The sequence below is a fragment of the Cantharellus anzutake genome (assembly GCF_015039405.1).
Source record: "Cantharellus anzutake strain C23 chromosome Unknown EI90scaffold_30, whole genome shotgun sequence".
NCBI lineage: Eukaryota > Fungi > Basidiomycota > Agaricomycetes > Cantharellales > Hydnaceae > Cantharellus > Cantharellus anzutake.
In genome coordinates, this window is record NW_024066980.1 from 434,033 (window position 1) to 456,694 (window position 22,662).

General features: G+C 46.6%; 2 protein-coding genes across 2 annotated transcripts; one reads left to right on the forward strand and one right to left on the reverse strand.

Annotated features, from left to right (window-relative positions):
- Nucleotides 1-18,287: 18,287 nt before the first annotated feature.
- On the reverse strand, nt 18,288-18,986 carry EI90DRAFT_3061771 (uncharacterized protein). Its single transcript, XM_039060586.1, has 2 exons — nt 18,707-18,986; nt 18,288-18,597 (listed from the first exon to the last, which is right to left on the reverse strand). The coding sequence occupies exon 1, from the start codon at nt 18,963-18,965 to the stop codon at nt 18,753-18,755; it is 213 nt and encodes a 70-aa protein (XP_038915077.1). The 5' UTR covers nt 18,966-18,986; the 3' UTR covers nt 18,288-18,597; nt 18,707-18,752.
- On the forward strand, nt 18,946-22,543 carry EI90DRAFT_3061772 (uncharacterized protein). The gene is made up of 10 exons (XM_039060587.1): nt 18,946-19,415; nt 19,468-19,519; nt 19,572-19,588; nt 19,639-19,799; nt 19,849-20,178; nt 20,226-20,285; nt 20,334-20,384; nt 20,442-20,742; nt 20,790-20,949; nt 21,001-22,543. The coding sequence occupies exons 1-10, from the start codon at nt 19,076-19,078 to the stop codon at nt 22,358-22,360; spliced, it is 2,832 nt and encodes a 943-aa protein (XP_038915078.1). The 5' UTR covers nt 18,946-19,075; the 3' UTR covers nt 22,361-22,543.
- Nucleotides 22,544-22,662: the final 119 nt, after the last annotated feature.

A 22,662-nucleotide genomic window follows, 5' to 3' on the forward strand; every position in this document is an offset into this window, starting at 1 on the left:
TCTTGTCTGCAGATTCTTCTAACTGGCGTGTTACTGCTAGTTGACTCTGTAGTTGGTGTTGTTGTGGTCAATGACTGACATTGGGCCCATTCTTATGGTCCCAACGTTGACTTCCTCACCCTCTGAATCAGGTGAGTATTGAGGTCCCTTGTATGGGTCCTCAACTTCGAAGCTTGACACTTCAGAGTCCCCAGAGTTATTCTCTGGTTTATCTTCTGATGAGTCCTCCAACTCTTCTTCTGATAAGTGGGCAACTTCCATGGCAGCTATGGATGGCTATGTGCCTTGGTTTCTTGTCGCTTATTTGTGTGATGCTTAGGGCAATCTTTTGTTTGCCCTAATTTGCTGCACTTGCCGCAAATTGAAACTGATTTTTGGTCAGTTTTCCTCACATATTTCGAGGATAAGTCCTCTTTCCATCTGGGCCTCATCAGCCCTCTTCCCTGATGGGAGGGTTCTGCCATGGCTTGTGGTTGCCATGGTGGTTGTTTGGGTGTAATAACCCAATTTGTAATCTTCAGCCCATCAATTATCTCGTCCACATGAGATATTGCTCTTATCATCTCTGTTAGAACGGGCGGATTCGGACAACTCCAGAGTGGAATCGGAGACTTAGCATGGAAGGACCTTGTCATATCCATTCCCGGCCATCGACTTCCGGGCTCTCCGACCCTTCCGTTCTAACTCCGCTTTCCCCTCACCAACCTCGGAGCCCCCGTATTCCGCAAACCTCCCAGTACCCCTCGATGGTCACCACCCCCTCATTTCAATTTATTACCTACGCCTCCCTAAGTACGGAGCCCCGAAGACTTCCGGACAGCTCCGACGTCCGCTAGCGCACTCCCGCCTCCGCTGGGCAATACACTCGCCTGCCCTGCAGAGTCCACCTTCGGGCTTATCCCTCCTTTCCGTTTCTGGGTTAACGCCTGCCTTTCCGCTAACCCCGCGAACCGACTCGTCGGTAATATTCAGTCGGCTAATGTCTTAACCCCGTTAGCTCCGCTCCGTCCGGCTCCGCCAATTGCGGAACCGTCTCCGCTGTAACCATATATATACACTACTTGTACATAGGTTACGCCCCAGCAGATAAATCAACTAGAGTTACCCCCACTAGGTTCTAAGCGCCAGTCAGTAAGTTAGGGCACAGACGTGTCACTAGGCACAGCGCTCCTGGCAGAAGTCGCTGAGGCCAAAGCCCTCCGTTACGGAGACATTCCTTCGTCTTAAATCTGGTCTCTGACAGACCTTGGCCTTAGCGACTCAGGCAGAGCGCTGTGCCATTGCTGGTTGTCCTGGGGGTCCCTAATTTCGGATCTAGCAGAGGGAAAGTCTCTTGGGGGCATTTCAGGTCGATTTTGGACTGAGGTTACAAGTTACTATGTACATTGTATATAAGGAGGGGTCCGGAATCAAAAGGAGCAAGGGTACTCTGAAAGGAGACAAAGGGAGCTGAAAAGAGGAACAACACCAAGGGTCAAGGGTTTGACTCAATGGTGTTTCCCAAAGGAGGAGTGAAGGGCCAAGGCCCAAGGAGGAAGGAAGGAGGATGGGAGTGGGGAATGGCCAGCTGACTGAATAGAAAGGAAGCAGCAGCCCAAATAGGAATGAGGGAGAATAGCGGAATTGAATGGAGCAATGCAATAGTTGCAAGGTCTGACGTAAGTCCGGAAAGTCCGAACTTGGAAGTTAAACTCCGGAATATTGGCAAACATAATTAAATGGAATGAGCTAACCAATACAATGGGTATAAGCGGAGGTGGGGTCAAAGTCCGAGGTCAGAGCAAGACCGGAGGTTCCGGAGACAGAGACGCAACTGGGATTCCGAAGCGGAGGTCCGGAGTCGGGAGCATAGGTGTTGCATGCTTGTCTGGGAGGTGTCAAGGTTGAGGTCAGACCTGGAATGTTCCAGAGTCGGACCAAAGGTGGTGTCGGAGCTGGAGGTGGGATAACCTCTTGGGAGTTGGCAAGAAGAAGGTGACGGCAGGGAAGTAGGGCTCCGGAGTCAGTTTCGGAGTTCTGGGAGCCCGGAGTGGAGGTTGGGATTGTATGGATATGACAATCTCCTCATTTGAGGAGAAGTCTGCTCTGATTCTGTCATGAGCGATCATTTCCCTCTTCCATATGAGGGGAATTGTCAGGGACAGCTCCAAGAGCAGCGAAGTCCCAGCATGGGGGACTTGATGGGATGAGAAGTGGCTATGCATAGTGGTGGTCCTGTCATGGGGAGCATCCCCGACCACTTGGTCTGAAGTGGGAATGTGAGAAGAAGGCTACTTCTTCGGTTCCCACTCCAGCTGTTATTATATACATGCAGGGTCAGTCATGTGGGGTGCGCCACATCACCCTTGCACACAGCTGTGGCTCTCCGGGTGTTTCCATGGGAGATCGTGAGAGGGTCCGCTGTAGGCACGAGGTGGGTGTGGTGGTGGTGACAGCAATATAGGGATGGTAATTACAGGATGGGGATGTGGCATGTGCACCAGTGATACATTGAACAGCAGGAAAGGTGGTCCATGTAAGAGGAAGAAAGAGAGAAAGAAGGAAAGAAGAGAGAAGGAAGGAAGGAAGAAAGAAAGAGCGGTGCGGAGCAGGGGGCAGCAGAGCAGGATTGGGTGGGGCATGCCCTGACAGGAATGTTCTTTAGGAACCTGGAATTGAAGGACATTGTCATATCCTGGATCTTCCGCCTCCCTCTGCTCTATCCATACATGACTCCTATGACCTCCACCAGCCCTCCCAATCTCTCTCCGCTGCCTCCAGTTGATGCCAATGACCCTAGGACTACCTCCTCCTCCTCTCTCCAACTCTGCCACCCACCTACATCCACATCACCTCTGGACCTCCACCACCATACCACCACCTCCTCGGACCCCTTGTTTGAAGGAGATGTGCTTGCTCATTGTTGATGAATCCCAACTTGTCATTCCACCCCCCTTCCTACCTCTGGTCTCCACACCTCCGGTACCTCCTCATTCCTATCTTACCTCCGGTCTTGATAATCCTTATTGTCTTATCATTTGATATTTTCTACAACCCCAATCTTCTGGACTACAACTTCCAGGCTCCGGACCTTTCTGGACACCTCTTCTCTGTAGTTCCCTGCTTGTTCATAGACGCTTCCAGACCTTGCCATTCAGTTGGCTTTTATTTCTCTCACTCCACAAAACCTCAGACATAATTCAGGCTTTTCGCCTATTCCTATTTGTCTTGTGGACTTCTTTCTATTTACTTCCCCTTCCCCTTGGTAACCTTTGTTTACCTTCGGATCCAATTGTTTCCGCTATATGTACACGCATACCCCTCTAGTAAATAGTTCCCCCAGTTATAATAAAAAACAGTCTTCAGCCCTCCAAAACCTCTTCCAGGACGTCTATCACATCCCACTCATCTGCTGCTCCTAAGAACTGAGTAACAGGCACTCCCAGAGAGAGGGGGGGCCTCTGGCCCCCTTCTGCTGGCAGCCTCGGTTCCTCCATCACCAGCTCCCCTGACAAATGGGGACAACGAGAACGTACTGGGCACAGCGCTCCGTTCCGAGTTGCTGAAGCCAAGTCCCTTCAACACCCCATCACCCTTGGAGCTCCACCCCACCTCCAGTCTGTCTCCGACCCACCATCGGACAACCCAGAACACTGAGCTCCACCTGACAGCATTGCCTGGATAGTGATCGACCTATCCTCTAAGGAAAGATGTTCGTGACAGACATCTGGTCTGGCAGTGTCAGCATTTGGGATGCTGCTCTTGACAGTTCTAAATAGAACTGTTTTAAACCTTTGCCCACCTCATATTTTACATTGCAGTACTTCTTTGTTGCATTTAATGCAGCAGATGCTTTTATGAACGTTGGCATCAGTATGTTGAGAACTTCGAGGAACATGCCCTCATCTCCTCTGAGGAGAGTTTCATCTCAGAGTCTTATTCCAAGGTCAAATGCAGGTCCCCCTAGTCCATGAATTAAGCAGTCCAAATGGACTTTGTCAAACTGGGGGCCTTTGCATCCTCATGAGGCAAGGAATCCCAGTTGTTATGGGAATGGGTTCTGGGGAACCCAACCTGAGCCATTCTGCTCATGGATGGAGGTGGCTGCATAACTGTTGGGGGGAGAGTGGGAGAAGATCCGAGGTGAGGTTTGCTAACAGTAACTTGGCACTCGGAGGAGTGTACCAGTAGTGAGTGTGGTGGGTGCTCCTTGGGGGAGCCACCTAGTGTCTTGCTAGCTGTCATATCCATTCCCGGCCATCGACTTCTGGTCCCTCCGATCCCTCCGGCCTACCTCCGCTCCTTCCTTACTAACCTTGGAGCTCCCATATTCCGCAATCCTCTCGGTACCCCTTGATGGTCACCACCCCCTCCTTTCAATTTATTACCTACGCCTCCCTAAGTATGGAGCCCCGAAGACTTCCGGACAGCTCCAACGTCCGCTAACCCACTCCCGCCTCCGCTGGGCAATACACTTGCCTGCCCTGCAGAGCCCACCTTCGGGCCTATCCCTCCTTTCCATTTCTGGGTTATCGCCTGCCTTTCCGTTAACCCCACGACCCGACTCGTCGGTAATATTCAGTCAGCTAATGTTTAACCCCGTTAGCTCCGCTCCGTTCGGCTCTGCCATTTGCGGACCCATCTTCGCTGTAACCATATATATATCCAGCTTGTACATAGGTTACACTTCAGTAATAAAATCGACTAGAGTTACCCCCCTTCAGTTCTGGTTGCCAGTTAGTAAGTTAGGGCACGGACGTTGCAAGAGGGCTAGCGGCTCTCTATGCCGACTAAGCTCGTGGGGCCAAACTCTCCAAAATCCTACTTTCTTGACTAAACTCGCTATTCTCTCGATCCTTAACTCCGCGGTGGGTTCTCCGGGATTTCCGCAAGGTCCGGGCTCAGCGTCCACTACTCACTCGTTGTGAGCTAGACAGCTGCCCTTATTCCTACTGTTGGAATTCCACTCACTCACACCCTCTCTAGCGCGTCCTAGCACCTTAGAGAAAATGGGGGAGGGGAGAACTTCTTTTCAAAAATCCGGTATGTACAGGATTATAAGAAATAATTATTTTTAGAAATAATAGATGGTGAATATTGGTACCATATGGCACCTGGGTACCTTATTAGGTGAAATAATAAAAAGGGTAACAGTAACAATAAAAGAATATCAATCAATATCTGAAATGATGGCAAAATATGAAAATAAGAGAAAATAAGCGATATCTCAATGGATTTACGGAATTAAGAGCCTAAATTGGAAATGTAGCCGGAGATAACTCTCACGCAGCCAATGAGCATTTTTACCAATTTATTAGACGCCGTGGGAACGAGTGAGGCTGGAATTCTGGGTTGCTGCTTGAGATTCCCACGCCCGCACATGCCCGTGACCTGCTGTGCCTAACTTGCCCAACATAGAACTCCGTCAAATCTCCACCGATTAGGACGTTCTTGGTATCGATGGGATCGTAGGAATTAGTACTATTTTTAGATACCGAATCCGTATCGAGTTGTTGTGTGAATGGAAGTGGTTTTATGGTCGTGAAATCGGGTATCCGAGCCGGCTCTGCGCATGGGCGATTATCCCGCCTACAACGTGTTACTAGGCACAGCGCTCTTGGCATAAGTCGCTGAGGCCGAAGCCCTCCGCCACGGAGACTTTCCTTCGTCTCGAACCTGGTCTCTGACACTAGCAGTAACTTGGTGCTCCATAGTGTACTGGCAGCGAGTGTGATGGGGGCTCCTTGGGGGAGCCACCTATGGGTCTGCCATCAGTGACTTGGCACTCATGGGAGCGTACCGGTAGCATGGTAGGTTGGGACTTGACAGTTGTCGGACCAGTACATGGGATGTGTAACTGTGGGAAACAGGGCCCATGGACACATGGCCAGGCTCCCTGAGGCAACCTTGGCCACTTTTCCCTCCCAAGGAGGAAGGAAGGTTTGCAGTACCCAGTAGGGTACTGCAAGAAGGTTTGGAGCAGGAGCTCCCACACCTGGTAGGCTGGGAGTGGGTTGTGGATGGTCTGGTGATGGAACACTCACCCAGCCTTTGGGGTTTTGTCATAGACTGGATGTGGACATGAGGGAATCCAGAGATTACAATCATGAAGTGATGGTTTGGGGATTATTCATTAGATGAAGAGGACAATCTCAGCAACTGCCTTACATGTCATATGACCCATAACTGATCTAATATAAATGTTACAATGGTCAAGGGAAATCCCTTGAAACTCAACAAATCCCCCAGCCAGCACCAAAACCCAGTGGGAAAGCTTGGCATGGGGTTTGACAGTGAAACAAAGTGGAGTTCTGAAGTCTCATTGTCTATAGTCACAGACCATAAGATTCTAGATCCATTTCTATAACACCAGTAGTTCCATGAACCACTGCCAGAACGACTCCTTGTCATTCTCCCCTGACCATTTCTTGTCAGGGAAGGCTGGGCTGTTCTTCAGGGCCTCCGGCTTCACTCCCTCCGGGTATGGGGTGAGTATTCTTACTTCAGCCATCTTTATGGCCTTTTCATACCATTTTTCCAGGTACTCCTCTTGTTCCCCTGCCTTAGCAGGGTCACTGTCCAATGGAGATTTCTCCTTTGGAGTGTTTTTCGCTGGGAGAGACTTTTCTCTCAGTGGTTGCACCTGAGACTGGATAGGAATTCTCTCATTCTCTTGAGAGAGCGTGTTGGTACCTCTCTGTTCAAGAGGTTCTTCAGTGAAGGAGGTTTGGCTGAAGCTTTGGTACATGCCTATCCTTCTCCTGATTTCTGAATGATGTCTTCTTTCAGCATTGTCTTCTCCTATCTTTGGGAGAAGGACTTCTTTAGCATCTCTGTCGAGTCACTGGTGGTAATCCAGTGTACTTTCACTGGTTGTTCTTTTCGTGAATTTTTCACGAGTTTTAGTTTTTTCCTGGCCCATGGACCAGGGGTATTGTTTGTTTCCTCACTATTTTGTGAGAAATTTAATTCTTTCAGCAAGTCTGTTTGCTTGCTGATTTTATCAGCCAACATGTCGATTGCATTGGCCATTCTTTCTAGAGTTATCTCTAGACAAGCTGTACTATTGTAGCTTGTTTCCTTGATCTTTTTTTGGATCAAGTTTATTGCACTTATTATGTGCAATTCCTGGTTTTCCAGGAGGAAGTTAGGCTGGGTGAGTAGTGACTCTCCCCAGTTTATGTTGCCGCTTCTGGGGGTTCCAGAAGGGGTTCTTGGAGTGTAAACTCCATGCTCACTTTGTTTAGGCAAGGGAGTCGTGGGGGGCACTTCCTTTTCATGGAAGAGTCTGCTTGCTGATTTTTCCTTACTTTTTCATAAGGCTTCCTCAGCAAACTCTCTCATTTCACTTTGCCTTCTTTTCATAATCTCAGAGACCTCCTCTGAGGTTGATGACCTTGCCTTGTCTGGCATGGTCTGGGGTTGTGCAGGTAGCGGAAGTTCTATTTGAGCTTCCGCACTCTGAGGAATCCTGCTCTCACGGCGTTCTTTTGCACTCTCTTGGGCCTTCAGCCTGAGAAAGAGTTGTTCTTCATCTCCCATCCTCTATTCAGATGGGACCTGGAACAAGTCCAGTAGTTTTTTGGACAGCCAACATGGAGGTTTTTCCCTTTGTCTGCCCTTGGGGCTTGACTTGGGGAGACATGGGGAGGCTCCAGGAGATAGTGGGGCCCTGGAGTTTCCTGTGTCTTAGTCCAATCAGCTTTTTTGGGCTGATTTCTTGGCGCTGTAGGAGAAATAACGGCCACACTATGGAAACCCATTATGGAAATATGCCAGATAAATCACAAAAACCTCATACAACAAGTAGATATGAGAAAATAGAAGGACCTGAGTTTTAACGAATTTTACGAATTTTTACGAATTATTATGACTATACATGATAAATCAAAAGAAAGAAAAATAGCAAAAATACTTCAAGCTTACTATCAACGAGACGGAATTCTCGGGGGAATTTATAGCAAATATTAAACCAAGAATTAGGACAATCGACCAAGATTTGACTATAAAAAATAATCAGAGAACCTCCACGGAAACTACTTTCCCACGTCCGAACACGTAGCCAAGGATGGAAGTACCACGGAACGAAGATTCCTCAGGAACTAATGCAAAAGTCAGAGTCGTGTTTACAATAGGAAATGTAGATGTCCTCCAAACGGAACCAATGAGAGTAATTACAGGGGAAACTACCTATAAACGATGGAGATATGACTAAAACTCCTGCAAAACGAGGACAATGCCTAAAAGGGAAGCGCGAAGATTAACCAGTAACGACCGAGACAAGCTTGATAGCCCATTAGAAAGGAAGGGATCCAATCTTAATCCTCCCAAATTCTCATAATAAAAGGATCATGTGTTAATGAGATATCCAATAACGGGAATAGTGACATCGAAAGTCCGAGCTTAGGGAAAAGACGATGTTTGCGTAGGATCCATAGTTACAACATACAACGAAATTTACCCGGAAATTATTAAAAATGGGGAACTATAGTTATGCAAATTTTCAGCCCAAACAGTCCAGCTGTTGTGAAGTTATATCCATGACGGTGTCAGGGCCCGGCCTCGGACTCGGAGGCTCCCTGACCTCAGCCCCCATCTAACCTGTCCTCACACTATGCGGGGCATGAGATGTATAGTAAAAGAAAGGGAATATATACACTTGCCTATGCGGGGCATGAGATGAGAAGAAGGGTAAAGGTCTCATCTCCCCGCATGGTTGCTATATAAGGAATGGGTCACATGCCCACAACTATACAGCTCCTAGAGTTGTGTAGTGTGACCCGGAGGGAACATCCAGGTGGCAGTGCCCAGTAAGCGTGGGAACGTTCTGGGCGAGTTGCTCGCCCAGAACTGTGGCTGTGACCCGTGGGAACATTCTGGGTGAGCTGCTCGCTCAGAAAGTTCCCACGCTATCCCGTGCGCGCATGTACACAACACACAAAGGCAACAACAAGGCAACAGTCAAAGAATAAAAGGGGGTAAAGTAGGTGGGGAGTCCGGGGCACCCTAAGGCAGGGTGCTGAACCCTGACAGACGGGAATATAGAAATCCGCATCATGTGTAATGACACGTGAGGGTGGCGATGCACAGGGAACCGGCCGTCGGAACCGAGATCCGCACTTCGGCAGATCGCGAAGACCAATTTCCGTCCAAATAAGGAAGAGCCCGGTCAAAACAAAGCACGGAAAGTGCAAAACAACCTTAAATCATGAGGGAAAAATCTGAAATAAATCACAGAAGCCCATATGAAAGAAATAAACACCCACGCATATCATAAATCCCGAACAATTAAACGGAAACGGCGCCCGCATACGAACGACTATGGGAATGACGCACATGATTACCGAATGTGCATGCGAACTTTTGCTAACTCAACGAATACCAGGAAATAGGACACAACCTTGGTACCATTGGAAAGGTGGGAATAAATGAAAATTTATGATACCAAGAACGTGAGAAAACATCCAGAAATGAATGAGATATAGGGACATGAAGTCAGAAACCTGAAAACGCGCGGGAAAACAGCTTCAAGAGGTCCAGAGTCCTAAATAAAATACATAAAAATATGAAATCTTCAAGGACGACCTACTATAACAACGAACAATACATATGGAGGATTAGGATGTGATAATACAAAAGGGAATCAGGGAATATGAACGGAATTCACGAAAACCACTAAACTACGACGGACCATGGCGGGAATTTTAGGGAACGATATTCTAATGAGGTGGAGAGCTATAACACATTCGTTTGAGTAATTCTTGATTACTAGCAACTTTTTCATTCAGTTTTAAACCTGAATAATTCACTCATTTACCATTTCAGTCTCATTTTAACTAAATGTCACTAAATAAAAATGGAATAAATCAGCTGAAGGTCTCAGCATAGCCGTACGCATAGTAATGCGAAGTTTGAATTCAGAATCATCGAGTCATAGCAAATTTAACAGTATATATATAGGGAATTTGAAATAGGTAACTGTGGCAAATGCAGCGCAGCCAAGTTCCAATTAACCATTAAAATAGCTTAGGCGAGGGAGGACAATAAGAATTCTAGGCGCAGTCTGACCGCAGTAGAACTGCAGTTCAGTGCAGCAAAAGCGCAGTAGAACTATAGCATGAAAATTTCATTTTTATTCAGTTTGAGAAAAATACACTGTAAATAAATCCTGTAAATAGAAGGTAGAGCGTGAAAAAGGAAGGCGACCCAAGGAGTATAAAAGGGAGACCCTTTCTGCGACTTTTTGCCCCCCTTAGAGAAGTAAGAAAATAGAGTATTATTTTTCTCAAGCATTTCTGGTTGTCACTCCAGTGCGAAAAAGTGATATACAGTTAAGATTGCCACTGTAGTAAAAGGCAGCAATAAAGGAGAGAAATATTAAGTAGATATTTCAACAGGAGAGCTGGTTAACACTCCAGATTTCAAAGTGTAAACACAAAACAGTTATTTTGCTACTGTTAAAACAAGCAATAAAATAAGACAAAAATAGAACAAACTCAAGGGACACTCCAGACACAATCCAAATTCATTAACTGAATAAAATCTTTGAAACTTCACTAAGTAGAAGATTAAATTCAAGTTTAAATCCAAATTAAACAACGCTACACAGAATTACACCTAGACAAATTAATAAATTTCAATAAAGAAACAGCTCCGCAGGGCTCGGTTTATCTGTAAGTCAATTCCCAGGAACTTTAAAACTAACCCATAAAAATAGAATTAGCCAAAACACTCGGATTGGTACTTTATTTACAATAAATAACACTAGTACACTTCCCCATCCTAACTAAAGAACCAGGGAACAGCTTGGTGGTGGTCTCGTTTGAACCTCCCAACTGACCTTCCTTCGTTCTCTCCTTCAGCGCTTACACATTCATCACATAAGTCATTGATCACCTCTTCTGGAGGTGATGAATCTTCCCCAATGTGGGTAAGATTTGTGTAACATGGAGTTCTAGGGGTATTGGGCCCCACACTTACTCCACATAAGTTTTTTGAACCCTCAGGGACCAGCCCTGAAGTGGTTGCTTTTTGAGGATTGTGTTGATCCTTGTCATCATCTGACAACAACTTTTGTTGTGAATCAGTTACAAAAATGGGGCCGGAGCGCTCATTTTCATCCATTCTTGGCGCAGGAAAGTGGAAAAGGGTAGAAGTTGAGCCCATATGATTTTACAATAGATATGGCAGGTGTTGTTATAGATGTTTTCACAGAGACATTACTCTCGGGTTTTTGGTTGATTATTGATTGGATAAACTCTATTTATTTACATGTCATGTGATTTGGGTGTGTGCAGGGCCCATAAGAGTCTAAATTGGGAAATTTCCCATTTCCATAACAGAATCTTCCATGATGGGAGATTGTGGTTTCTTTATGAACCACTTGTTCTTTTTTATCATTGCTGCAGAGGTGACCTTGCCCTTGTGGGCATGTTTTGGTGCCATGGGTGCTACCAAGTCAAATTGTTTTAGATGTAGAGAGTGTGTCATATCCATCTATGGCCATCGTCCTCCACTACCTCCAATCCTTCTGGACTACCTCTGATCCTTCCAGACTACCTCCACTCCTTCTTCACTAACCTCAGAGCCCCTGTATTCTGCAATCACCTCTGACTCCCTCAATGGCCACCACCCCCTCTTTTCAATATATTACCTACACCTCCCTAAGTATGGAACCCTGAAGGCCTCCAGACAGCTCCGACATCCGCTAGCACACTCCCGCCCCTGCTGGGCAATACACTTGCTTGCCCTGCAAGTCTACCTTCAGGCCTATCCCTCCTTTCCATTCCTGGGTTACAGCCTGCCACTCCGCTAACCCCGTAACCCGACTCATCAGTAATATTCAATTGGCTAATGTTTAACTCCATTAGCTCTGCTCTGCTCACTCCCACCCTCACTGTAACTATATATACTTAACTTGTACATAGGTTACACCCTAGTGATAAAATTGACTAGAGTTGATCCCCCTTTTAGTTCTCGCTGCCAGTAAGTAAATTAGGGCACAGACATGTAACTAGGCACAGTGCTCCTGGTCTGAGTTGCTGAGGCCAAAGCCCTCCATCACGGAGACATCTCCTTTGTCTCGCTTCTGGTCTCTAACAGTATTTTATCACTCCCTGACAGTACATGTCTTGTATGGCACCCAAAGCCCCTCGCACTCGTTCGCAACTATGCACATTGGTTCCTAACTCTGCCTCACCATCCCCCAAACCCTTGCAGCCTGGTCCTAGTCGTCTGGCAAGAAACCCAGTTGAGTTTCGCAGCTTTTCTAATTTAGAAACCCCTCTCCCATCGACTCCAATCATGCATCCCATTAGAAATCAATCACCAGTTGCAGATTCCGACTTTGGAGACACCATGGAACAACCCATAGATCCAGTCCACTTCTTTGGCTCGGTTCCGAGGTCCCCGACTTTGTCGACCCTCCTCCTGCTGATCCTCCCATCCCTACTGTCCCAGCCACCAACAATGCCGAACCCATCCCCAACGTAGCTATCACACAGCTAGCCCAGGCCATCACCAGTTTGGCTCGTCACACCAGACACCCACCTCCTCCACCATCTTCCGCTCTCCAGACCAAGTGTCAGGGCACATGTGAGGCCCCGGCCCACGTCTATATTCCACCCACAACATCAGTTGATGTTGTGTTGTCTAATAATTATGTCGTGACACTAATTTAGCGTTGTGGAAGCTTCTCTATTTATTTGTGCCAAGAATGCATTAGATTGTATATAAACCCTTGGGGTAGCTGTAAAAGGTGGATCAGCCTTTACTTCTACCCCATTAATATACAGCAAATCAAAGCGTATACTTAGATGGACAACTGAGGCCTGAGGCGAACAGGGGAACGGAACGTTACCATCCCCAAATTAGTAAGATAAACCTTTCACTCTTTTACACTATATTCTCTTTTCCATTCTCGGCACCACGTTACCGGCACCGAAACCCCATTTGGCAACATGCGTGTTGTCGGCCCCTGACAATGCGTGACTTCAATCAAGTTCTCATGTGAACTTGTTGAACGACTTGACACATCTTCTTGATGTTGTGGAGATACAACACCAGGAGTACATCCAACGCTCCCGCCAACACGGCCGGCCCCTCCACTGGCCGTAGGGTGGAAGACGACACCACCTCAAGTGATGGTGGTGATCTGGGCCTGCAAGGGCCCAGGGACGCGTCTCACCTACATGAGAGATGTTGACCAAGTCACAACGTCTGAAGCCCTCGCAGCTGAGACCCTCGCGGCATACGTCCCAATGCACGCGTTGCGTCCTCCATCCCCAAACCACTCCCTTGCATCTGAAACAGCGCGAGTACTAAGAAATCGCGTCGACCAAGTCGACAACAACATCGCTGACTTGAGGGGCGATGTCTGTAACATGAATACCCAAATCTCTGGGAATAGCAATAACATTGCTCGTTTAGATCGTAACATCATTAAGGTAGAAGAAAGACTTAATGAGAAATTAAACGAAATTCTCCTCGCGCTCTCTCGATGCGATGAGCCAAAGCCACCTGCAGCAACGGTGGATAACCCACCTGCAAACCCTCCTGTGAACCCAGCAACGGGTGGGGACCCTATCGTCGTCTCTGAGCAGACGAAAAAACCCGCTGTTGAGGCGCAGGCACCCCAAGAGGTCCCTGTAGTCCCTGTTAATCAAACGGGTCAACCAATCATTGGGGTCCCCATACCTGAAGGAGTCCCCACTGTCACTGCCGTTGTCACAGAGGCGACAAGTTCATGCCCGTTGTAGGAGAAATAACGGCCACACTATGGAAACCCATTATGGAAATATGCCAGATAAATCACAAAACCTCATACGACAAGTAGATATGAGAACATAGAAGGACCTGAATTGTAACGAATTTTACGAATTTTTACGAATTATTATGACTATACACGATAAATCGAAAGAAAGAAAAATAACAAAAATACTTCAAGCTTACCATCAACGAGACGGAATTCTCAGGGGAATTTATAGCAAATATTAAACCAAGAGTTAGGACAATCGACCAAGATTTGACTATAAAAATAATCAGAGAACCTCCACGGAAACTACTTTCCCACGTCCGCACACGTAGCAAGGATGGAAGTACCACGGAACAAAGATTCCTCAGGAACTAATGCAAAAGTCAAAGTCGTGTTTATAATAGGAAATGTAGATGTCACCCAAACGGAACCAATGAGAGTAATTACAGGGGAAACTACCCATAAACGACGGAGATATGACTAAAACTCCTGCAAAACGAGGACAATGTCTAAAAAGCAAGCGCGAAGATTAACTAGTAACGACCGAGACAAGCTTGATAGCCCATTAGAAAGGAAAGGATCTACTCTTAATCCTCCCAAATTTTCATAATAAAAGGATCATGCGTTAATGAGAAATCCAATAACGGGAATAGCGACATCAAAAGTCCGAGCTCAGGGACAAGACAATGATTGCGTAGGATCCATAATTAAAACATACAACGAAATTTACACGGAAATTATGAAAAATAGGAAACTATAGTTATGCAAATTCTCAGCCCAAACGGTCCAGCCGTTGTGAAGTTATACCCATGATGGGAATATAGGAATCCGCATCATGTGTAATGACACGTGAGGGTGGCGATGCGCAGGGAACCGGCCGTCGGAACCGAGATCCGCACTTCAGCAGATCGCGAAGACCAATTTCCGTCCAAATAAGGAAGAGCCCGGTCAAAACAAAGCACGGAAAGTGCAAAACAACCTTAGATCATGAGGGAAAAATCTGAAATAAATCACAGAAGCCCATATGAAAGAAATAAACACCCGCGCATATCATAAATCCCGAACAAATAAACGAAAACGGCTCCCGCATACGAACGACGCACGTGATTACCAAATGTGCGCGTGAATCTTTGCTAACTCAACGAATACCAGGAAATAGGACACAATATTAGTACCATTGGAAAGGTGGGAATAAATGAAAATTTATGATACTAAGAACGTGAGAAAACATCCAGAAATGAATGAGATACAAGGACATGAAGTTAGAAACCTGAAAATGCGCGGGAAAACAGCTTCAAGAGGTCCAGAGTCCTAAATAAAATAGATAAAAATATGATATCTTCAAGGACAACCTACTATAACAACCAACGATACATATGGAGGATTAGGATGTGATAATACAAAAGGAAATCAGAGAATATGAACAAAATTCACGAAAACCACTAAACTACGATGGACCATGGCGGGAATTTTAGGGAACGATATTCTAATGAGGTGGAGAGCTATAACACATTCGTTTGAGTAATTCTTGACTACTAGCAACTTTTTCTTTCAGTTTCAAACCTGAATAATTCACTCATTTACCATTTCAGTCTCATTTTAACTAAATGTCACTAAATAAAAATGGAATAAATCAGCTGAAGGTCTCAGCACAGCCGTACGCATAGTAATGCGAAGTTTGAATTCAGAGTCATCGAGTCATAGCAAATTTAATGGTATATATATAGAATTTGAAATAGGTAACTGCGGCAAATGCAGCGCAGCCAAGTTCTAATTAACCATTAAAATAGCTTAGGCGAGGGAGGACAATAAGAATTCTAGGCGCAGTCTGACCGCAGTAGAACCGCAGTTCAGCGCAGCAAAAGCACAGTAGAACTATAGCATGAAAATTTCATTTTTATTCAGTTTGAGAAAAATACACTGTAAATAAATCCTGTAAATAGAAGGTAGAGCGTGAAAAAGGAAGGCGACCCAAGGAGTATAAAAGGGAGACCCTTTCTGCGACTTTTCGCCCCCCTCAGAGAAGTAAGAAAATAGAGTATTATTTTTCTCAAGCATTTCTGGTTGTCACTCCAGTGCGAAAAAGTGATATACAGTTAAGATTGCCACTGTAGTAAAAGGCAGCAATTAAGGAGAGAAATATTAAGTAGATATTTCAACAGGAGAGCTGGTTAACACTCCAGATTTCAAAGTGTAAACACAAAACAGTTATTTTGCTACTGTTAAAACAAGCGATAAAATAAAGACAAAAATAAAACGAACTCAAGGGACACTCCAGACACCATCCAAATTCATTAACTGAATAGAATCTTTGAAACTTCACCAAGTAGAAGATTAAATTCAAGTTTAAATCCAAATTAAACAACGCTACACAGAATTACACCTAGACAAATTAATAAATTTCAATAAAGAAACAGCTCCGCAGGGCTCGGTTTATCTGTAAGTCAATTCCCAGGAACTTTAAAACTAACCCATAAAAATAGAATTAGCCAAAACACTCGGATTGGTACTTTATTTACAATAAATAACACTAGTACACTTCCCCATCCTAACTAAAGAACCAGGGAACAGCTTGGTGGTGGTCTCGTTTGAACCTCCCAACTGACCTTCCTTCGTTCTCTCCTTCACCGTGCCTGCACCCAGCTGTTGCACTTCCTGCACATGTGGCCGGATGGCCTGGACCTCGGGTCTTGGGTCTCATGTGACTTCTGGATATCTCTGGAAGTTTTCAATCTATGGTGGCCACTGTGGGAAGATGAGAAGTTAACTTCCTTCTCATCTCTGACCCACAGTAGGATTGTGCCCTGGATAGGGCTGGCCAGACTTGAGGCTGTGGGCCATAGGGGAGGGTCATGGGGACCCGGGAGTCGTCCCCTGACACAAACTTGACACTTATGAGATTTACCAGGTAGTGCGACAAAGGACCGATTCCTTAGAATGAGATGGGAAAGAGAAGGTTATCTTTGTCTGATAATTCAGTATAAGCTTAAGATCAGTGAATCTGCATACCCATTCGATGAGATTAAAGCACCAAAGTGGCTTCGAAAGCTGGAACTGCTAAAATTGATCAAGGGCTGGGAGTGTGGGTCTGTCAACTGGGTAACAGTGTCTGATGAAGATGTTGAAGGCACCTGGCAAGAAGTATGCAAGTTCACAAGGGATAAAGTGGAATGCACAATCAACCATCAGCAAACTCGCAGGTATGCTGGTTTCATTACTCTTTGGCCTGCAACTCTCATTGTCAACACAGCCTTATGAGTGAGAACAACAGCGGCATGTCCATGGCAGACATGTAGGTCATCCAGTTATCTCAGATGCGTTGATCTGATATATGGTCTTTAAGTACGACCAGCAGCCAATCCACAGTGGCAGCCAACCCAGCCCTTGTCTCACAGTCCTCAGGAAGGGCTGCCAGTGCTATGAGTGGGTAAGCGGTGTCCAAACAGACACGTGGCTGGCAACTTCTGAGTACTTTGTGATTGTGATAGATGTAAGCACAAAGCCATTCACCTTCAAGATGCTCCTGCATTGATTGATTGACTAGGTGCCCTCTGAACTGTTAGACATGGGATATGCATGGCAAGCATATAGATCACAGGGCACAGTAGCAGTCTTTATGGGGCACGAAAAACTTGCTTCTCAATATATAAGTATATATTGACTGTTAATATCATATCACATAGTGCCGTATATTTACTATGCAAAGGAAGAGGAAACCAAAAAAAAGACAACAGGCTGAAAGTCGAACAATGTAGTGTCAGTGATGACACTTGAGACTGAGGTCGCATGCACAGACGCGATGGTGAGGTCATGAGATGTAAGCTAGTACAAGTGTGGGATGTTGTAGGGTCTCAGTCCAACTTAGGAAATCAATTTATTCGTGTGGTGGCTTTGCAGTCATTCGGAGCACAGGTGATTCCATATTGAGAGTGTATGAAGTATCTATATATGGCTAGGATTCTGAGAGCACGCAGAGCATGCTCGGAAAAGGTGGTTTGGTATCTAAGGAGGTATCGGAACCCCCCCTGACTATTGATCCCATGATGAGTAATAGGTGAAGCAGACCTTTTGTCCAGGAGGCGGAAGACCCTCCCACCATAAACTTTCAAGCAGGAAACTGTTGCGAAAGCTGTAGAAGGTTCCACAAAAAAAAATAACTGACAGACGCCACCTGTTGCGGCATTACCCGCTACTCTTATCGGTTCTCTCATCTGACGTCCATGGAGGAAGGCCAGATTGAATTCAGCATTGTGAGTTACAGTGCTGTCCCAAATCGCCCTGAAAATTCCCCTGGCCTTTCTTCTCTTTCAGCAGTGGGGCGGTTAGCCAAACTTGTGTCACTGCACGCTGTGGTACATTGGTACCTCCTCTTGAACAAGTGCTCTACCCGTGTACGTGCGAATTCATGCATTTGCAACAAGACAACTCCCAAGGCCCTCAGCCTGATTCGAAACAACAAGAGTAGCGTTGGGGATGAAAATTGAGTGTCATCCATGGTGACTGCGTGAGCGAATCCGTTCAGGGCCGGGCCCTGATTGGTTTAACTCGAGGTGGGTTTGAATGCGCAACAGGATGCCTTCTTCATGAGGATTGTTTAAAGACTCAAACTGCAGTGCGTCCTTCCCAAGATGGCCTGTGTTCGAAGTGCCTCAAGCCTGGGGAGCGCGACATTATCATGCATTATTGGTAAGAATCCGCCCGGCTTCCAGGAACTATGGCCCTCCCTGATTGGGACCTACACTGACGGGCAGGGTACTACGCTTTGCTTTTGGACTTTGGTAGACAATCCACAAGTAACATAAGCGCCCAGGGAACATAACCCCAAAAAAATCCATGCATGAGTCCGTCTGTGAATCGTACACAACCTCCCGAACCAGCAATGCAATGTTTATTAGCACAAGTTGGCGCGAAAGAACAGGAGGCTCACACATAAGCTCATCTGTTTCACAGCTCAAAACCTCGTGGGCACTGAGTCCGCTAATGACCGTGCAATGGGTGATGACATCATTGGCCACAGACATTAGCGAAATGTCGAATAAGGCTGTGAAAGAGAGAATGGGTAAGGAACATGGCATGAAGGGCAGGTGAAGTTATTGGGGAGGGGAGCTTTTAGAGCGAGAAGAGTTACAAAATAAATGCGGAAAGTTGGCTTACAAATCAAGATAAGGACCCTGGATAGCAAGGGAATTTGCAATAATACAGGACCTCTTGCACGGGCATTCAGTTTACGCATTCAAGACCCGCTACAGAGTAGCGGGAATAATTGGCTGGCTATTGTAGCGGAGTTGGCCGATTGAATTGTTTTATTGTCTCACCGCACACATTCTGCATCGAAAGCCAGCAATGCTTGATGACAGGATGGACATTGACGCGCCCCCGGACCTCTCCGACAACCAACTGGAGGCGCTTCAGTCGCGCATGAATGGCTTGGCTACCCTCTTGGACTGGCCTGTTGGCCTATCTACTGCGGAGGCAGATGAGCGCCGTTGGCCGAGAATCATGCACAGCGTTCTTGGGAATCTTTTGACCCTGTTGGATCATACAGACATGGAAGAGCGCATTCAGGGCCTCGGCAACGCCGAGTCGATCGTGAACAAGCTCAGCGCTGGTGACCGCAGCCGATGGAGGGATTGGATTAGGACAGGAATCAAAAGCGGCGATTGGACCTCCCTAATTGCGAATTGTGTGTACCAACCCGGATTTAAGGATCAGGCTGCCACTAATCCGTGGTATAGGGAGGGCACGCTCCGCAAGAGAAGCTGAAAGGGATACTCGGGACCGTCATCAGTACGCTTGTTCAACGTCGCCTTTGTGCTGTGCTTATGTATTTTTGCTACAGAGTCGTCAGTGCGGAGGGTAGGTTCGGGAGTTATTACCTCCTCCATTGTTCTCATTCGCTGTATCAGAGCTTGCTGAGGCATACCGTTCACCATTTGTGGGAGCTGCTCCTGACAATTTCGTTCAGCACCTCACCCAGACCGACAAAAGAGTGAAAGGTACCCTTTATTGCAACGCCATTTCGGTAGTTCAAAGCTCCGGGACTGGGAAGTCGCGGATGCTCACCGAGGTGTGTTATTCCTTGGTCGTGGCATGAAATATCATCATATTTGATCCAGGTTGGCGCGAAAGTCTTCACCCTCCCCGTGTGTCTTCGTAACCCAAACGATCCCGGATATCCCTTATCAGACGAGGCCGCGTTTCTCTACTTCCACAACCTTAGGTCCAAGTGTGGTGGGAATGATCTGAGCCTCAGCACGCTTTCAGGCATCGCCTGTTTCCTTGCTGCTGCGTATGAAACTATGCTATCCAGGCTCCGGGACATACAGCAGGAAGTGGGTAAAGATGTTGAAAAGATTCGTGAAAAGTGGTACCGGATGATGGAGAAGGACAGTTCACGTGGTGATCGTGTGGTTTTTTTTCAAGATGTGGTGGAACGGGCAGAGAAGGTAAATCTCTGTTTTCTCCTTTCTGCTCCAACTAATGAGTGGTTCAGATAGAGAAGATAGTACAAGGAGGAAGTCCACAGCGCAATAGCGCTAACAGGGCAGGGAAGGTAAATCTCTGTTTTTGTCCTTTCTGCTCCAACTAATGGGCGGCTCAGCCACGAACAGGAAACAGTCCAAAGCCCGATGGCGATAACAAGGCAGAGAAGGTAAATTTCTGATCTTGCCTTTTCTGCTCCGACTGATGGGTGGCCCATCTACAAAAGATATCTCCAGGAAATAGTCCGAAGCCCGATGGCGATAACAAGGGCCCAGGCAAGGCAACTGATGTGGCCAAGGACCAATATGACCAGCACGTAAAAAAGGCGTTCAAGGACCTCATGACGTTCATTGAAACCCTTACCGATGACATATGCGTGACATACTTTGACGAGGCTCATGAACTGGATATATGTTTCTGGATTATGTTGCGGTTATTGAATGCTCATGATCGATCCCAAAAAATGTGGTATGTGTTTTTGGGAACGAAATCATCCATGTCGTATTACAGTCCTTCCCCAAAAAATAGTGCGTATTCACACAGCTAGCTAGCCGTGCCTGACTATTGCATATAGTGATTTCTGCAAGACTCAGGAACCAATCATTTCGCCTGGAGCTTCCCTACTTTGTACTGGACTTTGATCAGCGGGCCATCGAGAACACTAAGGCTCCAGGACCCGTCAAAATGAGTGATTTTGGTACGATCAAGCATCTTGCCCAATATGGGCGCCCCTTGTATGTTCTTTCTTCCAAAATATGGGATCGACTTCACACTCGCATTCCCAGGTGGCATGCACAGAGCCATGAGAATATTACCGCTGCCACAGAGCTCGCGGCCTCAAAGCTCACCGAATTCCAGGATTTTGAGGCAACTGATCCCCATCATGTATTCGCCGTGCTTTCTCAGCGGCTTTGTCTCGATCCTGTCCTATCGAATGCCAGGGCGGTTGAACTAGCCGATAACAGCGTTGCCCACCACATGAGACTTCTTACAGGCTTCTTGTTTGGTGGTGCGATATCTCGCACCGATTCGCCGTCGGAACCGCTTCTAGCGTTGGGTGCTGCTTCCTTAATGTACGAGCCTGACAAAGAACCCAACAGATTGGCCGCTATCCTTGGGACATTAAATTTAAAGTTGTTCTCCGCAGGTTTAATAGAAAAGGGACTTATGGGCGAACTTGCCGCCCGGTTTCTACTCCTTGTTGCACGCGACTACGCAGCCCCAATTGGTAAAACGGGTCCCGATCTCCTAAAACCCGTTCGGTTGTTAGAAGTCCTCGAAAAACTCCTCGGTAAGCTCCCGTGGGATCGTAGCGGTGTGAAAGCTGCTTTCGATGATACATATGTCAATTTCACACATTGGATCCTTACAAGAGATGCCTTACCGGAAAAGCCTACTCGGTACATAGTTCCTTGCGTGCCGGTCCATGTGTTTGCTTACCCCCCTAGGAAATTACTTTCCAACTTATGGGCCCGGGGAGCCATATTGCAGTGTTGCTTCAATCAAGTCTCGATCGATTTCCTATGCCCCATTTACTTTGGTTCTGTCGAGCCAGACACGATTTTTGACCCTGACCAGCTTTCGGGACTTGTGGTTCAGGTCAAGTTCAAAGATGAAGGAGATGTCAATGCCCAAAGAAAGATGCGACCAGCCGGGATTGTTCGTGATCCAAATGACCCTCTCCCTTATCTTGCCCTCCTGATGGAGCTCGGTACCACTGTTCACCACAAAGCCTCATCGGACGTGATCAATGGCAGGATCAAGATCACTCCTCCCAACTCTGTCACACATGCCGATTACGAAAGGCTGACGAAAGAGCATGAGGAAGCCTTCCAGAAACTTTCCCAACACCAAATGCAGTATCCACGAGACAAAACAGTGCTGAAAAAACTGAAGGCAGAAGTTGAAGGCAGGCAACTAGAGAAGGAGCATTACAACCGCTACCTGATCACCGTTCGAGGTGCAGACCTCGAGACCTACCCCATACTTGGTGAGGCAAGAATTGCGTCGGATTTTGGAAACTTGCTCGAGGCTGTCAAGCCTCAATTACTGCCTCTAAATATTGCGGCCGGACATATGCGACCTCTGGAGCACTTAAGGGATGGGTGTCCAGCTACTGACTGGTTGTTCAATTATGCACAGTGAATTAAATCCGTCATGTGTGTATGTATCGTGTATCTACAATCCCCAGTCTCGTCATCGCTGTAACTTGCACAGTATTTGTAGATGACCCAAAGGTTGTTTTCTGCTTTCATGCTGGACAGAATTGATGATGCGATGGCATTTCAAGGTACCCAAGAGGTCGGGGATGAGATAAATAAACACTGCTCAATTCAAATCATTGGGTGATAAGGCCACGTATGAAGTCAGTTGTTAAGGCGGGAGACAGAAAGGCCGGGATGAAGAAAATGAGAAAAAGGCATCACTTCAACAGGAGAGGCTACACT

Excerpts from the sequence above, each read along its gene's own strand:
- EI90DRAFT_3061772 (XM_039060587.1), top strand. The coding sequence starts at position 19,076 with ATGCTTGATGACAGGATGGACATTGACGCGCCCCCGGACCTCTCCGAC. Across the intron at positions 19,416-19,467 it reads GACCTCCCTAATTGCGAATT|GGAGGGCACGCTCCGCAAGA; the intron begins GTGTGTACCAAC and ends TCCGTGGTATAG. Across the intron at positions 20,950-21,000 it reads GCCCAATATGGGCGCCCCTT|GTGGCATGCACAGAGCCATG; the intron begins GTATGTTCTTTC and ends TCGCATTCCCAG.
- EI90DRAFT_3061771 (XM_039060586.1), bottom strand. The coding sequence starts at position 18,965 with ATGCGTAAACTGAATGCCCGTGCAAGAGGTCCTGTATTATTGCAAATT.